Source organism: Salminus brasiliensis, chromosome 17 (genome assembly GCF_030463535.1).
Source record: "Salminus brasiliensis chromosome 17, fSalBra1.hap2, whole genome shotgun sequence".
In the NCBI taxonomy this organism is placed as follows: domain Eukaryota; kingdom Metazoa; phylum Chordata; class Actinopteri; order Characiformes; family Bryconidae; genus Salminus; species Salminus brasiliensis.
In genome coordinates, this window is record NC_132894.1 from 25189411 (window position 1) to 25207006 (window position 17596).

At 41.2% G+C, this 17596-nt stretch overlaps 1 protein-coding gene across 3 annotated transcripts; it reads left to right on the top strand.

The window, feature by feature from the left end:
* Positions 1-1014: 1014 nt before the first annotated feature.
* stk33 (serine/threonine kinase 33) lies at positions 1015-17274 on the top strand. Of its 3 annotated transcripts, none has more exons than XM_072660494.1 (14): positions 1015-1148; positions 5259-5317; positions 7689-7805; positions 8493-8606; positions 8719-8823; positions 9455-9593; positions 10961-11040; positions 12103-12190; positions 12486-12561; positions 13565-13677; positions 13763-13848; positions 14414-14641; positions 14919-15011; positions 17251-17274. In XM_072660494.1, exons 3-14 carry the CDS (start codon positions 7689-7691, stop codon positions 17266-17268), a joined length of 1257 nt encoding a protein of 418 aa, XP_072516595.1. In that variant the 5' UTR covers positions 1015-1148; positions 5259-5317; the 3' UTR covers positions 17269-17274. The 3 variants fall into 3 exon arrangements, with proteins under 3 accessions (XP_072516595.1, XP_072516593.1, XP_072516594.1); XM_072660492.1 differs by lacking the exon at positions 17251-17274 and adding an exon at positions 15322-16310; XM_072660493.1 differs by lacking the exon at positions 17251-17274 and adding an exon at positions 15312-15647.
* Positions 17275-17596: the final 322 nt, after the last annotated feature.

Sequence of the window (17596 nt, forward strand, 5' to 3'; positions counted from 1 at the left end):
CATAAGAACCGGTAACCATACCTGTGAGTAAAGCACTAGATTATTACACTGTAATTAAAATATTAATCCAAAAATAATATCGGATCCCTTAAATCGCCATTGACCAGTGCAGAGACTAAATAACTGAAAAAAATCAGTTACCTTAAACTGAACAGGGCAGAGGTAGTGTGTGCCTGGGTTTGTGGATTCAATCCTTACTCTGGTCGCTGTCTGTGAGGAGTCCGGTGTGCTCTCCCTATGCCTGCATGGGTTTCCTCTGGGTGCTCCAGTTTCTTTCCACTCTCCAAAGATGCACAGTTGGTCAACTGGCAATACTAAATTACCCCTAGATCATTTAATGGTGTGTATGGTACCCTCTGGTGGTCTGACACCCTGTCCAGAGGGGACTTTCTACCTTCCTCCTCTCTGGGTCCACCGTTAACCTGACAAGGAAGAAGCTGATAAAAACATGATTCATAATTAATAAACATAAACATCATTAAGGTTATTTACTTCATCTTTTAATGTTGGCTGACTGGTGTATCAATAATGCTTATACTTCAATGCAGATCCGCTACAACGTGTAGTACTGTAGGCCACCACCAGATGGAGACCAATACCAATGAAAGAATAGTCCCTACAGTGAGCTTGTGCCACGGAGAGCACTTTTAAGTAAACACAAACACATACTCAAGGTCACATTAAAGCCCACAAAAAGTATTCCTGGTGCTTTTACTAGTTATATATACTTCTATATATACTAGTAAGAAGCATTTGTGTCATTCAAAAAGCATTTAAAATGATTAGCTAGCTTTACTAATTTTAAATACGAATAGTGTAATCAGTGTAAACCCGAGCTTTGTTTTGTGTGTAAAAAAAATGCATATAAGTAGCTATATGCACATATATATAAGTTTTACATTTGGTATTTAGCTAATGGTTAAAGACTAGATGTGTGGAAACTGCGAGTGTTTGCGACAGATGGCCAGTAACCTGTGGGGAGTGCTCTTGTCCCTCAGTAAGCACCTCGCTGAAGCCTCCTGCCCTGAGGGAGAAAACTTGAGAGTCGCCGGACTGACTGGAATTTTGGAGCAAGGGGCTTTTTCAATGACCAGTGACAACTTTAGTCGGGAGACACAGTCGTACAGCAGCTACATATGTTGTGAGAGGTAAATATATGCTGGCGGCGTTGTCTAACTTCGTTGCGGTAGCTATTTCATTTTGGAGGATCTAGCTAACTCCAAAGCTCTGCAATGATGTTGCCATAGCAACAAACGCTTAAGCGGTAGTGTGGCTAAGCTAGCTAGCTAGCTAGCTAATTTTCAAAAAGTTCAAAAATAACGACAATACCAAACTCAATATTAAACTGACGCGTTGGCTGGTTGAGAAATAAAGGTAGAAGTCTATTCTTTCCACTTTTCCCAAAGTACCAGGGTATGACACAAAACGCAACTGCGCTTCGCGACTTAGCTACTTCCATATCTTTTCCCCGCTTTCAAACTCGGTTAGCTAGAGCTAGGTTTCGATAACACCAGCTAGCTAACTAATGTTCGAAAAAAGCTGATGTTCGCTCCTAAAGACAAAGAAATGCGTTTTCTGCCTGGGGTAGCTGCCATACCTTTTAAACAGGACCTAGATAAATAGGAACCTCACTCACTTTTAGGGGAAAAAACTAAAAAACAGCGTTTGTGGACTTTATTCCATCACTACCACCAGTGTGTTCTGTGTCTAATACAAACCTAAAACGGAGCAGTTCCTACTTCTTATAATTACGTTAATGTTTCCAAGTTAGTTAGCTAGCCACTTCACCGCATACTGGCTGTTTTGAAACATCACTGAGCATTAAGACACCTATTACTATGCGGGTTCTATGCCAGATAATTATATTTAGCTGGAGCAGGTCACGGGGAGTTAATTGCTACTTCTGTGAGATTTAAATAATTATTGGCGTCAAGCTGCTGAATATCGGTTGCCATTGCAACGTTGCCTGTCTTGCTTTGGATTCACTGCACTGCCCTACTTTCATCTCATGAAACAGGCTAGATGCTTTGGGCAGATTCGATTCTAGTAAACGGAACATGTTTATTATTTGTATAAAATATCACATCTGATTAAAATAGCGTGTTTTCTTTTACTTAACTGATGCCATATCACTAATTTTGTTCCAGGTTTCAGTCTACCATTGCTTTTGTTACAGGCCTGCTGTCCTTGTTTTGACAAGGTGAACACTGGCATAGAAAGGCTTAAAGGCCATATGTAGCAATCTAATGATGTGACCACTGTAGAAAGGAAATCTACAGTGTCTTTTAAAATTGTGTTTGAAAGATGGACAGATCTTTTTTCTAGAAGCAGATAGCAGCTGTGTTAAGGGAGATGTGGTGAACTCCATTTATGTGTTTCTGAATATGTTCGTGCTGGTCTCTAAGCAACTTGTAGTCCAGACTGCTCTTCAATGCAACTTTTGTTTAGCAACTTGATCTGCTTGTTCTTAGAGGAGTTTCTTCAATCTCCAAATTATGATGAGACAGGTACGAAACTTGCATAGCTTGCATTAATTTGTCACAAAACAAATAATGTAGGGTATCTTAATTGACATAATCTCAGCATAGGATGTAAAAACAGTAATTCGGAGTGGTTTGATATTAAATGCACCATTTTTTGAGAAAAGTACCAAATGGACAAAACTGTAGTGATAGGAATTATATGTTTGTAAAAGCGACCTCACAGAATGTTATTACATAAAGTTGTTATTAATAATGTGGAAATTTAGAAAAATGGGTGGAACTTACCTTTGAAGTGCTGTCATTATTGATATGGACTTTCAGCTGTGCATGCAGATTGAATAAACTCCAAGGAAAAACTGTGGGCCAGCTGCACTTGAGCCTCAGGTCACTATGTGTGATATCAAGTGTCTGTTTGTTGAAGTACTCAAAAGTACTCAGTTGTTTCTTTTTTGTTTTGCATATTTAGTTGTTTAAGATATTAGCTTGTCACTTACTGTACAGTTTAGGTAAGGTGTACCCACCATCAACTGTGCCCACAGGTCCTCAGTCAACCAGTTCACTGAATTTTGAACATCATTGAAGTAGAACCTTCCCAGCACTGTGAAGTAGGCAAAATATCTCAACAAGCAGCACAATATGCCAAAAAGAAAAATTGAAATACAGAATACTGAACAGGGTTACAAAACCATGTCTAACGTTCTTACAGTGAACCACAGTGAACTGTATTTTCCAACAGGAGAAAACTGGTGTCTGGCCTACCAAAATTCTAAAGCACAGTGGCAACTCATTCAGGAAGTCACAAAATAACCCAGATGAACATCTGCTGCTGATAATGTCAGCTCTCGTGATTTCACTATTAGAAAGAGACTGGGCAAAATGGTATCCTTGGGAGAGCTGCAAGGTGAAATAACTGCTATCCATATCCAGGAATAAAAAGGATTGTCTGGCATTTTAGTAAAAAAAAAACAACCTTGATGACCCTTCAGCATTTTGAGTAAGTCCACCTCTGAAAAAATTGGGTTAGACAAATCCTGACTTGAACCCCATTAAAGTGCTGTGGCAAGACCTTAAATGGGCAGTTCATACTCAAAAGCCCTCATGTGTGTCTGAATTGAAGCAATTCTGCAAAGAGATGTGGGCCAGAATTCCTCAGTGATGTGAAATACTAATAGGAAGCATTTGGAAACTTAATTGCAGTTGTGTCTGCTAAAGGTAGCACAACCAGTTTTTCAGCTTGGGGCAGATGGAGTGGATTACTTTTTCACATGGATGATATAGGTGTTGCAAAAAAATTACTTTGGTTAATGAGATTTTCATTTTCCTCATGGTCCTCATTCCTTATGTTACTTCTTGTAATAGTTTAGTGCAGTTTTTTTTTGGATATTATAACATGAGTTTTAGGCCAGAAGCTTGTAATGAGAGCTTTGTAACAAGCTTGTTACACTGAAATTGTAAAAATGCAATGTTTCAGGCATCAGGCAGTGTATTCCTAACCATTTATAACTTTATGTAAAGTAGCATTTAGAGGGATTAAAGACTTTTGACTGGCATCACAATCACGGTAAACAGTTCTGATTTAAGTAAGTTTCTGTAGAGCGTTTCACATGACCAAATGAATACAATTATGAAACCAAAGACTAATGGTTGGTGATGTTAATTGTCCAGTCTCCAACTGCATGGCTGCCATAGTTGTTGTGAAAATGTGGCTTTAAGAGTGCCAGAATCATCCAGACTTGAAGGTGAAACATTTAGATTGAGCATTAAAAGGAATCCAATAGCGTTTGCAGTCTAGACATGCAAAGCACTCTGTCACTAAGTAATGTAATTCCAAGCTTCATTAGGACTGTGAAGTTTATCATTTGTCATCAAAGCCAGCTGTCAAAAAATAATTAAGCCATGAAGAGGCTAAAATATTTAGGTAGAGAAAAGTATCTGTGTACAATAACATTGGCTGGACCTGTCCCCTTAAAATGAAATAATCAATCTGAATATTTAAATCAATACATTTTCATATAGCAGTCAACACATAAAAGCGATACCCTTACTGCACAGCGGAATGCTCATGCGGACAATATAATAAACTAAATAAGTCAATCTTGTGTTACTGTTCTGATACTTCACTGAGAGACGAAGACACTTAGTAGAGAAAGAGAGAGAGAGAGAGTGTGATGAGGTAAAAAGGGGAGGGCAGTAGAAGGAGAGTGAAGAAGAGAACTCCAGATCCTGTATTATCTTTGTGTGTCCAGACATCATACCCATGTCACATTTAATTTGAGCTTGGGCAAGAGGCACAGCATCTCTCTTGAAGGCAAAGAGGAACGCTGCGCTCTTCCGTCTACAAACAATCGGTAAATAAAACGCTAATGGGGTTCTGACAGTTATAGACGAGGAATGAAAAATGCAGGGGGGTGGTCGATTGCTGACATCCTATCTGCCATAATTACTTTCTACTGAGTACTTACAGGGATCTGGGGAACATGGAAGCAACACACAGTTCCTAGATGGTAGGGGTATGATTTGAGGCAACTAACTTTTATCTCTGTGACAATGCTAGTGTGATATCTATTATCTGCTTGCCTGATTAGCTGTATGTTTTCCCTGGTCTGGTTCTGTCCTGACGTTCTGGTCACTGTTTGTCACATTCGGTCTATAAAACTCTATTTATGGTGATGATGATGTTATATTGACCAGTGGGATACTACTGAGGTATATTATTGTGGCCTTAAATCTGAAATTTATTGTGTTGGTGTGTGTGTGTTTGTTTGTTTTGTGCAGGGCTAAAGTGCTAGTGGAGACGTTAATTGACATGGCCTTCATGCAGACTCTTCTACTTGGTGAGCATACATCCTTTCATTCCACTTAGCCTAATGGCACCTTCTGAGGTGACAGCATAAGCAACACTATGTATGGGATGATGAAGCATATCCAAGCGTTTTAGCCCTGGCAGAGTGCTGTCAGGCTGTGCTATTACTCTGCCCTCGCACTACCATTTGAAATGTGGCTTTTATGTCATTTACACGAAGTGCAGCAGCTCTGATGCATTCAGATGTCGATGAGTTGAGTTGACAGTGAGTGTCTGAGTTATTTTGCTGCCTTTGCCACTTCTGTTAATTCTGTTAATAACTAATTTCAGTTAATGAATGTCTGAGGAATCCCCCTTGTTCCCTTGTGCTACATGTCACATATTGTGATTCCAAGCAATTCGAATGCCATAGCGCCCTTTCTGACCACAGTTTGAACCCACCCATCTTCTTTCGTTTGTCTTCGGCCATCTCTCGAAGCCGCTCTTCAGTAGCTGAAAGCCTACACCCTTCTCTTGGCACTTGCTTGGGATCCTACACCGGGCAGCTTAAGGAGTGATGGTGATCTGCTCTGAGGTCAGACACCTCCGTGACCTCGATATCTCATTTCCTTCTTCGCTCTGAGACCCATGAGCCCCATGCGCACTGGACCCCAGCTCCCTGATACACTCATCACACGCCTCTGTCGCTCTCAAACGAGCCGTGATTGAGCTGATTGGGCTTTTCCAGAGCCTGTCACAATCGTTTTGATTAGCAGATAGATAAGCAGTAATAAGAAGACTGCACTGTTATGAGGGGGCCTGTCAGCAGGCCCAGATCATGCTGCAGAGAGAGGAGAGGTTAAAGACACCGCTTCCTCGTTAATAATTAAGCGGCGCCCGTGTGGCGGATCCACTCCGCCGCGTCCCAGTCATCAGTTTGTAATTGCTTTACATTTAATTTGGCTTTGGAGAACGTTTTTCAACTTGAGTAAATTGTGCTTAACTGGTAATGTGGAGATTGTGGGGTAGAGAGGGAGAGGTGAGTTTAGAAGTTAATACGTGTGCTTTGTGACAGAGTCTGGACAAGGCTTTGGCTTGGTATCAGAATTCAGTGTTTCTGATCAGTGTTTTAGATCATGCTGACCAAGTATGGAATTAAATCATGTCATTTGACACCAAATTTCAATAAGTCAGTAAATGCCTCAAAATATAAACTGCATGTTATTTGCATCTGTGCTTTTTGATTATTCTTGCGGTCAGTAAATGTGCCTACTTCCAGTACATAATACTCATTTTGTGCTTTAAGCCCTACCCACTTTAAAAGAAGTTATCAAATAGACGTATTGTTCAGGAGTTAGTCCCAGTGTTCAAAACATAAGACTGATACCCAGCCCTATACTGTCTACACTATACACTGTATAAATGGCATACATATAGCTTGGCTAATTTCTGTAGAGAAGAAGTATTGCTAATAGAATAGGACTCTCTACAGTAGATACACACGAACCTGTTGGCACCATGCCTAATGGCGTGGGCTAGAGGGCTATAAAGTTGTGGAGCAGTGGAACTGTGTTCTCTGAAATAATGGTGCTCTATCCAGTACTTTGGAATGAGTTGGGGATGAGGTGTGGTGGTCGCTGTATGCAATCAGATCCTCACAGCAAACCATAACAATCTAGGAGAAAGACCCCCTGGACAGTAGAGACAGTTACTCCAACAAAAGCAGAATGATTTAAATAATAATAAAAAAATTAAATACCCTTGATTTCGCATAAAATAATGAATGAACAGTTGTCTTAATACCTTTCCCAAAAGTAGTTTTAGTAGGAGTTTACATTTGTACAGCATAACAGAAATGATCTACTAAAGACTCAAGACGCCTCTCAGCCTTGCACTCCAGAAACCTGGAGTTGCATGTAGCAACTTGTGAACATTTGTGCCAAGCAATATTACTCATTGTCAATATCATGATTGGCCTGTATGTAACCTGTATGCATTGTATGACTCTACACAAAAAGGATGCATGTCCCCAGCTGACACACTGCCGTGAGCCTCGCTGAACAAAGTCATGCGATAGTTCACATGTACTACCCTCAAATAATATTAATCTCTCTTAATATTTCATCAAATTATATTACTTGGCTATTCCAAGAATTTCATTTGTAATGATCATATTTCATTCTAAATTAAGTGAACCTAAACTCCTATTAAACTTAATTTGTTTAGCATCTTGACAAGTGTTAAAAAAAACCTTCATAAATCAGATTACACAATGAAAAGTAATTATTCCATTAAAGTGAAATGAGAAAGATAAAGTAAAATGAAAAATTGAACTCCAAGTCCACTTCTAGAAGGTGGCTATAAAGAAGACTTAGACCTTGTTCTTAGAGTTCAGGTCACTAAAGACTATGACTCACTTTCAGATGACTCCGGCAAATGCTTCTGGAGCTGCTAAGAAAATGGCCTCCCAGTGGACCCGTGTGAACAGTGCTGAGAAGAAGGTGCCGCACACTCGCATGGAGGACGAGGCTGACATTCAGGTACTAGCTGAGCCTGTGGGATGCAATCATAACACCTTGAACCATCTATGCTGAGTTAGAATCTGTTTTTCTGACCGTTTTCCTGACTGTTTTACCTTGACTGTAGCAGATCAGGTACAAAATGTCCCTCATAATAGCTTAAATTGGTAACTGCTAACGTTTTGGCCTGCAATGACATATGCATTCCCATTCATCTCCACATTTTGACCTGACAACCCTTTCCTCTTGTCAGAGCTCCCCTAAAGGCCTGGAGGCAAATTGCACCGCTTGTGCTTTTGATTGGCCTCCTCTTCTCTGGAGGCTTCTGACTGCTGTCTTTGCCAAATCCGCAGCAGGCAGTGCTCAGCCTTGCATGCGTCGAGATAATGATCAAGTTAATTAGACCTGAGATTGAATGAACTGCGGCAGCAACTTAATCATTTGTAACTTGATTAGAAATACTATATTCTCTCAAACTCCAGAGACTGGCAAACTTGAAAATTAAGTTCCACTTTAAGGATTCAGGTCTCGACTTAATGGAGTGTGGGGAGGCTGGAAAACAACTCCCCTCCCTCACCACCCCCGCCCCCGCCGCCCTCATTGTGTCCCCATTAAGGGAGCGATGGAGGGTTGTTTACTGTTTAAATGGTGGGAAAGAAGATGTGTAATACTTGACCTAATGCTGCCCTCTTCATTTGGATCCCCTAGCAAATCTATTCCTTTGGGAGGAAATTAGGTCAAGGTAGCTTTGGGGTTGTCTGTGAAGCCACTCACATTGAGACACAGAAGAAGTGGGCCATCAAGAAGGTGAACAAAGAGAAGGTAAGTTTGTGGTAATCGTGTTTTACATCACTGTCTGAGATGATAGATGGACACATGTCTCTTTGGAGCACTCAGCTTGTGGTGCCATCTGATGTTGTGTATTCGCATGCAGGCTGGAAGTTCTGGGGTGAAGCTGCTGGAAAGGGAAGTGAGCATCCTCAAGCAAGTCAACCATGCACACATTATTCATCTGGAGGAGGTCTTCGAGACGCCTAAAGTAAGGATGGGCAAGACCAGGTTGAATATGCCCAAAAAGTACCATGCCCCTAGACTGCATTTTCAAACTAGGGAAAGAACATACAGGGAAAGAACCAGTAAGTCAAACACACACATGCCCAAAACAAACAGTGTTTGTGTGTTAGGACATTCTGAGTTGAAAGGTTCCACATTCCCTGTTGTCACACCCACTCTACTCAGAAAATGTGTGTTAATTTGTTTGATTAGTTGGATGATGTGTTGAGAAGAAGATGCCGCACACTCGCATGAAGGATAAGGCTGACATTCAGGTACTAGCTGAGCCTGTGGGATGACCTTGAGTCATCTATGCTGAGCTAGGTTCTGTTTTCTGACTGTTTTCTGACCGTTTTCCTGACTGTTTTACCTTGACTGTAGCAGGTCAGGTACAAAATGTCCCTCATAATAGCTTAAATTGGTAACTGCTAATGTTGGATTAGTTGGATGAGTGCTGAGAAGAAGGTGCCGCACACTCGCATGGAGGATGAGGCTGCCATTCAGTAACTAGCTGAGCCTGTGGGAAACACATCAAAATATGTAGAGCTGTAAATACTTCTAGAACTGTGGGTAGGAAGCCACTGGAGTAACTAAAGCTGTATTTGTGTCTTTTCCAGAAAATGTACCTGGTCATAGAGCTGTGTGAGGGTGGGGAACTCAAGAAGCTCTTGCGCAAGAACAAGTGCTTTAGTGAGGAGGAGACCAGACACATCATCAGCAGCTTAGCTGAGGCCATTGTCTATCTTCACAAAAAAGGTAAAGCCCAACCCCTGCAACCCCAGACATCACATACTTTATGCTGAGTAGTCTAGTGTGTGCTTGATTTGATCACAAGTGATTAGCCAAAACTTACAACAAGCACAAATGAAAAGGGAAAGTATTTTTTAAAATCCACATTAAAATTCACATTTGTATGTATGTACATGTTTGTAATCTCATTATAATTAAATTATTTCAATAATGCTGCTTTCAGAAGGTAGGCTTGTACACAAATTGATCACATCATATCCAGATCATATGCAAGACCCCGATTGCTTTGTCCCTTTTGGCGTCTGATTATCACTCTTCCGATTGCACCCACATGAAGGGTCTTCACCATTACTGGGGTCTGGGCTTGAGACTCCATTCTGAGATCATGAGATAATAATGAACAACTGCCAGACTAAATATCAACCTATTTTAATTGAGTCTGAGGGGTTTATTTGAAGATGCTCTGCAATTTTGCCCCTCTTTTTCTCTCTCCTGCTGAAATCTCCAGTTAGAGGCAATTTAGGACGTTGCTTGGCAATGAGACACCATTACATGGGGCTAATGAGTCATTAACGGCGAGCAGGGGAGGAATACTGATTAATAGGTGTGTTTTCCAACAGTCCCCAAGCACTGGTGTGCCTTACATCCAGAGAAGCTAATGATGGTGATAGCAATGTGTGGACTACAGTGCGTTGAATGGGGTTATGTGGGTTCACTATTTTATTAACTATACACAGAGACTGGTCACAAGTTCATTATTTTCATTTATGTTAAAAATCATTATGCACACAACCATAAAGAGGTATTATGATCTCCAGTTCACGGCTGGAAAAAGACTGGGGTCACCATTAAAATGTCAGCCGGCTGAACAGCATGGTTTACCTATTAGGCTTCTGTTTTAAAGTTTAGATTTGTTTAAATAAATGTGTGTACTGTGCCAAAGTAAGGGCAGCAGTTAAAGTTAATTTTCTATTTACTTAGGCAGCAAAGAAAATGCCTGTTAAAAGTAACTCTGTTTTAATATTTAGAAACACTCATCTACACACATCAAATCACTATTCTAATATTAGTATTCAAACTAATGCTTACAGCATAAGGCCTAGTTTCCCGAGAGCATCTTAGTCCTACAATCATCCTCTCTAGTAGGTAGAGTGTTCAGTGTGATGCTTGTTTAATTGTCTAAGAATCATCTTAGTGCTAAGAAGCATGTGTGGGAAACCCACCACAGATAAGTGTGTTTACATATTTTCTCAGATGCCTTTGCACACTAATGAATGTCTGCGATTTTATTAATGCCATTAAAATCTTGATTATCATTGTTTAAAGCATTCCTCTCACTTTTTCTATTTCTCTTTCTCCTTTCCTCCCTCCAGACATTGTTCACAGAGATCTCAAGCTGGAAAACATTCTTGTAAAGAGTTATCTCCACGACGACGACACGGTCAATATCAAGGTGAGGGCAACTATGCACATAGTAAAAAAAGAAAAACCTTTTTCCTCATTTCCCTCACATGCGCCCAGGCATGTGGTATGACATTCACTCTCGACGGGACCTCCACACTCTCTACACTGTCGTTCAGCTCTCCCGCCGTCCTGCTTCCCGCCCGTGCTCGGTAACTGCTTTTAAACACTGTCTCATTACGGCAGACCTCCCGCCTAACTCCTTTTTTCTATCGCGCTCTCAAAGAAAAACGAATCGCGTGTAGCAGCTTCTTGGAGACAAACGACCAGTTGGGCCTCAGCATGCGGGTGCGGCGGAGGGCTGATGGGAGGTGGCGGAAGCTGCTACCTGGAGCGGAGGGGTTGAGATGAGCCAGGGCCAGGGGAATAAATCAGAGCGGCCAAGGGGCCCGGAGACAGTCCTGTCCTGGCCCTGTATAACAGCCTTTTATCTGGCAGAAGGTGGTCATCTCTCCTGGATATTTATCCTGCCCGCCCCTAACTGCCCGACTGAAACCATATATACTGCTCATATGTATTATTCATTGCGGCCAGGGAGACTGTGTGTGTGTCTGTGTGTGTAGATGTGAGTTGTACTGTGCTGAGCCCTTTCTGCATAAGTGTGCTTGGCCCGTAAATATTCAAACTGGGCTCTAGACGTAAAGGGGAAATGAAGGCATAAAAAAGACAGAGTGATCAAGCTCAGGATGTCTGCAGTATATTACATTAACGGTTCAACAGCATAGAATAGAACCTAATTGTGAAAAGCTTTAACAGTAATCAAAGAAGGAAATAGGCAGCCTAATCTAATGCCATTTGTGTGTGAGCACATGGCCCATGTGATTAATTGGGTTTGGTTGAGCATCATTGACTGTGATATCCAGTGTTTTGTGTGTGTGAATGTGTCAAGTCAAGTCAAGTCAAATTTATTTGCATAGTGCTTTTTACAACTGTTGTCGTCACAAATCAGCTTTACATAATTAGTAATTAGTAAAAGACAGAGACAAAAAAGAAATAACGTAAGACATGTGTGCTTATTTCAGTCATTTAACTTCAGCTTGTCTTTCTGTCTCAGGTCACAGATTTCGGATTGTCCGTGCAGAAAGGAGGAGTTGGCAGTGAGAACATGCTGCAAGCCACATGTGGAACACCCACCTACATGGGTAACACACACACATACACACATATCCAAACACTTTTTCACATAACCAGCGTGATCCCATTTGCCTGTCATTTGATGAATTAATGTTGGCTGGTCTAATAAGTTCTATGAGAGCTGATTAAAAAGCGGCAGTGGAGAGGGGTTGACCTAATTTAAGTGATGTGAAGCTGATAGCATTTCAGAAGAGGAGCTGCAGCTCAAAGCTGCAGACGGCATCAAACATCAGCCGTCAGGCCTCAGACATCAGAGAGGCCTTGAGCGTCTTTCATTATTGACGTGTGTCTTTGCCCTCTCAGCACCTGAAGTGATCAATGGCCACGAGTACAGCCAGCAGTGTGACGTGTGGAGCATCGGTGTCATCATGTACATGCTGTAAGAAGGTCTTTCATCATGTTTACACGCCCACACGCACAGGCACGTGTGAACGCAAATGGGGCGTGTACATGTACACGTGCACTCACCCACATAGCTACACATTTTACCTTAGACCATATTTAGTGATGATCATTCAGTTACTTGTCCTACACTTAATTTCATACCTAGGCATGGTTAAAGTAAAGGTTTGTCTAAAATGATAATTTTGCATTATAAAGGTGCCATAGAATGGATTTAGTCTGTATTTTATTCAGTTCTTTGGTGTATAAATATTACATGTTCGATGAAAAATCCCCAGATACAGTTTTAGACAACTATTTAAAACCCAGTTATTTTGCCTTAGAATTAAACATGCTTAATTTTCCTACTATGATGGGCTTGTAAGAAATGATGAGCTCTCTTTTTATTGACTGGTTTATGTCACCACGACTGCTCATAAAGACCATGTAGCCTACCATAATGTACCCTATCATAGTTTTTTAGCACTGTAGCAAGATCATTGTAATTATTTTTGTAAATACTCTTATCAGGCATATTCTTGCATGTTCTCGTTGCTTTCGTCTGTTCTCTTGGCATGGTATGCGATTAGCTAGCTGAAGATTGTACCAGGGTTAGCTGTTAGCCTAGCACAGATACCTACTTGCTTCCCCTACTTTAGCTTCCTTGCATTGTGGGGGCAAACATAAAAAATGAGCCAAGGACTGTTATGTCGCAGCTTTGGGGTTTAGAAAAAAACTTTGACTTTGTTTGAGGTATGCCACTACCATGTACTGGACTTTCATTATTTATGTAAATCCGTGCAAATACACCTTTACCTATACGTCAAATGTAATTCGTCAGCCAAAACTGCATGCCTAACTAATCATAAGTAAGTAATAAGTAATATTATTCGTTATACTCAATGCTAAATTAAATTCTTCACCAAATATGTTCTGCTGCTGAACTTTCTTGTTTCATCAGTAAAAATTATGTGGCAGTGAATGTAGCTGCTCTTCTTTAGGTTGTGTGGTGAGCCGCCCTTTATGTCCAGCTCTGAGGAACGTCTTTTTGAAACGATCAAGAAGGGAGAGCTCAGCTTCTCTGGCCCTGTGTGGGACACCATCAGTGATGCAGGTTGACTTACTTGTTACTGACGTAAATCCCTTGATGACTGTTAATACGTACTCCTGTCACAATATTTATGACATTTCTTCAATAGGCAAAAAGGTGCTCTCCTGTTTGCTAAAAGTTGACCCAGCACATCGCATTACAGCCAGTGAGCTGCTGGATAATCCCTGGGTCAGGGTAAGTGCACTTTGTAGTACACCACAGTCTAACTAAGTACTGGGACACCTGCTCGTTCATTGCTTCTGCTAAAATCAAGGGTATTTAAAAAGAGTTTGTATTGCTTTTAACTCTCTACTGTCCAGGGTACGCTTTCTATTCGATTTTGGTAAGATATGATTGCATTTAGTGACGAGAGCGTTAGTGAGATCAAAATGTGGATAATCACCACCCCACCTCCCATCTCCAACTCATCCTAAAAGTATTGCATGGAGCACCATCATTCCAGAAACCACAGTTCCACGGCTCTACGGCTTAATGCTGCGGGGGGCTATTTATCCCTTTAGGCCACACCTGGCATTAGGCATGGTGCCAATAGGTTCATGTTTATCTACTCCAGAGAATCCTATTCTATTGGCAATACTTCTCTACAGGGACTTGACAAGCTGTCTGTGTATTCACTCATCTGTGTCAATGCATTTTCTATGTAGTGCACTATATAGATTACAAGGTAAAGATTAAAGTACACCCAAACTCATGATTCATAAGAAGCCACTTATGATTCACACTGAGCAAATTGTTTCAGGGTGACACGTCCACAAACGCTACTCCGACAAATGTGCTTGTGATGATGCAGCAGTTCCGCGATGCGCCAGAGGATGTTGAGAGTGACGAGATTAGCATGGGCCTAAGTAGCCTCTCCCTTAGCCGCTCACAGGACAGCTTGGCTGAACCTGTAGCTTCCCCAGAGCCTCTTGCTCCCGATGAGGACCCTGACAGCAACATCAGTAAGCCATCCACGCCTACTAAACAGGTAAAATGATCACCACTTGCTCTTTTGGGGACTGTGCAGGCTCTTGTCCATCTATTTCCATTTTACCTGTTTAGTATCCTTTTGGGCCTTGTTTTTGACTGCATACTTTAATTCCTCACTTTTGTAACTTTTCTTTTTTTATTATTATTATTATTATTATTAGTCTTATAATATGAATAATAAAACTGTTACAAAATAATATTGTAATTGTGATTTCATGTTAAAACTTCAAAAACTTCAACTGATAAGAAAGTTTCTAATGTATCATTTACTTTAGTGTCATAAAAAGAAATCCACTCATTCCAATGGTGTGAAGAAGAACAGACCTGCTATGAAGACATCCAACACTTTCAGCTGGTCTAGTCCACAGGTCAGTCGTTTAAAAATGCTCAGCTCTTGCTCTTTACATAAACAGAGACAGGTTTCCAAAGTCTGGAACAATACTATGAACTGTTTAACAATGAGTGAATGCTTGCTGTGAAAGTAGTGCTGCCTTCATGAGAAGTGCAACCCAACCCACAGTATTAAAAAGACACCACTAGATGGTGGCAGCATCACCCATGTGCAGCAGCAACATAAGAGCCACTCCCGCAGTCCGGCAGCCAGAGGCAGACAGCCAGCATGCTCGCTACTCTTGTGCGAAAAGAATGTGAGTGTCTTATCTTTGCAGTCCCACGCAGGTAACAAACCCACCACTCAGCCGAGTGCAAAGCGCAACGCCCCACCGAACAAGATGGAGAGTGTCATCGGTGGCAGCAGCAGGGCCCCCTCTCCTCAACCATCAACAGCAACTGCAGCGGCCTGCCCAGATAAGTGCGAGATCCCGTTACCACATGGCCCCACCCTTTGCCCCACAGACACCTGCCCCTCTAAACCAAGCTCTAGTCAGAGGTCCAAGAAAAGCAGTTAGGCCCCATCAACAGCAGCAACCAAAACTGGTGGTGGAACGGCCACAGCAAGTGCCAAAAGAGAGGAGTGCTGTGGCCAGGGTTTGCTGAGGTGTTGCAAGCATGCTGGACACATGAGAGAGAGTCTGGGCCTCTTTAAGACAATACCACTGACTGAAGTGAGATCACTAGTTCTACAACTTTAAGTCCATCCATCCATGTGTTTCTGTGACAGATAACTGAAAGGACACTAGTAGCCCTTCTCTCCTGCTAGTGATTTTCCATGGACAGATTTGAATGAATCTCTCATCTGTCAAAGATAAGGTACTTTATCCTCCTTTAGCCCCCTTTTTTAAACTTGGAAAGGAGAAAAAATATAGGCTGAAGGAACACCAACCTGCTGCTTTAGGTCTGTGGACTTGATAGACTACTTGACAGGTGTTAGAACCCAGTGAGCTTGTCTAGTTTGAGCCTCATTTGCCTGACCTTCTGCCAGTGAGCAGACATATCGAGGCACGTTAATTGAGCATTTGTTTAAAATGGTGTATATTTCTTGGTTAAAGAAAATACAGAATGTATTGAAGGTTTACAGGGTTTCCTAGATGTAGTTTTCCTTTTTTGACTTAAGAACCAATGCCACATGACCACTTAAAGCATTAACCAATATTTACTGCTCACAAATAAGAAAAGGCCTGACCAACACAACTGTCAATATGAATGATCTGACTGCTGGGGTTGAAGACATCTTTTTGCCAAATCCTGGAAGGGAAAATTGTTCTACTTGTCCAATAAACATTAGTAATTCACATTCTTTTAGTTGCATCATTTCTTTGGCACCACTTGAATGACATTGTGCATAACCTGAGCATTATTTATATTCTATGAGTAAACTTACGTGTGACACACATCAAAGTTTCTTAGGAAAGCATTAGGCCACATAGGGCTTTAACGTTTGCCATATGGTATCAGTATGAGCAGAGAGCAGCAGGGTGGTTACCATGAACAGTGCAGGATTGGGAGTCACAGTGAATAGGACTCTAATCTTGTTTGGTTGGGCATTGAAAGCAGCAGGGGATACTTTGAGGACTGTGCCACTCAAGCACTGGTCTTTCTGCTGAAGAGAGAATAATCCTTAGTATGGATACAATATTAAAGTAGTCAAGCAGAACTCACTGAGGCTGTGTTAGAATCCTATTTGCATTCAGTAGAGTGTATGTGTGTGTGTGTGTGTCAGAAATTCTACTCTAAGCCCCTTGGAAGGCAAATGTGGGCTATATTTCTGCTTTTGATTTGCATGATAAATTTGTTCATTGTGCGATGTAGACTGTGCCCAAAGACATTTAAATGAAGTATGTCATGTAGAGTATATAGAGCCACTCATCATTGTGGTGTTCACTGTTTCACTTATCTCACTGCCATATACAAAAATCCAAAAATGAAGTGACGATTTGAAATAATATAACTTCCATGTTGCTTCATGAACAAGGTTCATGAAATTTTGCCTGGGGCAGATGATAAATAATGCCAACCTGTTGAAAAGTGGCACAAATTGCAGTTCATAGTGTTGTTCCATAGCTCACAATGGACTTTGACCACTGATTTAGGTTCCTTTGTAAAACCAATGGCCAATGACAACTCAAATAACCATTTGAATGTTTAATTGGTTATTTACCTGATTAAAGGGTTCTTCACATTAGTGACATTGTTTATGGCTCTTTACAGAAACCCTATTTAACCTGAAGAGTACTATGTAGGACCTTTTTTGCCTGGAGTGTTGCTACCAAAAGAGGCACCCTGGAGTTTTGTAACCACTGGATGGCACTGCAAAAAGCCCCAAACCACTGTCCTCTTCAGAACAGAACCGACATGCAGACCACAATAGCTTGGCATTAGGTTTCCAAGGTGTATTATGTTTGCATGCTCATGCTTGATGGATTGCACCATTAAATAATTACAATGTATGATGTTGTGTGCATTACCTGAGCATGATGAATCATCTCAATAACTCTTGATCTAGGATATTATGGTATTCTGGTTTCGGCTTAGTTTTAAGACGCTGTTTGCCACC

Bases quoted from the DNA above. Each gene is read 5' to 3' on its own strand.
- stk33 (XM_072660492.1), top strand. From the start codon at position 7,689: ATGACTCCGGCAAATGCTTCTGGAGCTGCTAAGAAAATGGCCTCCCAG. The intron at 9,594-10,960 runs GTAAAGCCCAAC...TCCTCCCTCCAG, and splicing joins TGTCTATCTTCACAAAAAAG to ACATTGTTCACAGAGATCTC. The intron at 14,642-14,918 runs GTAAAATGATCA...CATTTACTTTAG, and splicing joins CATCCACGCCTACTAAACAG to TGTCATAAAAAGAAATCCAC.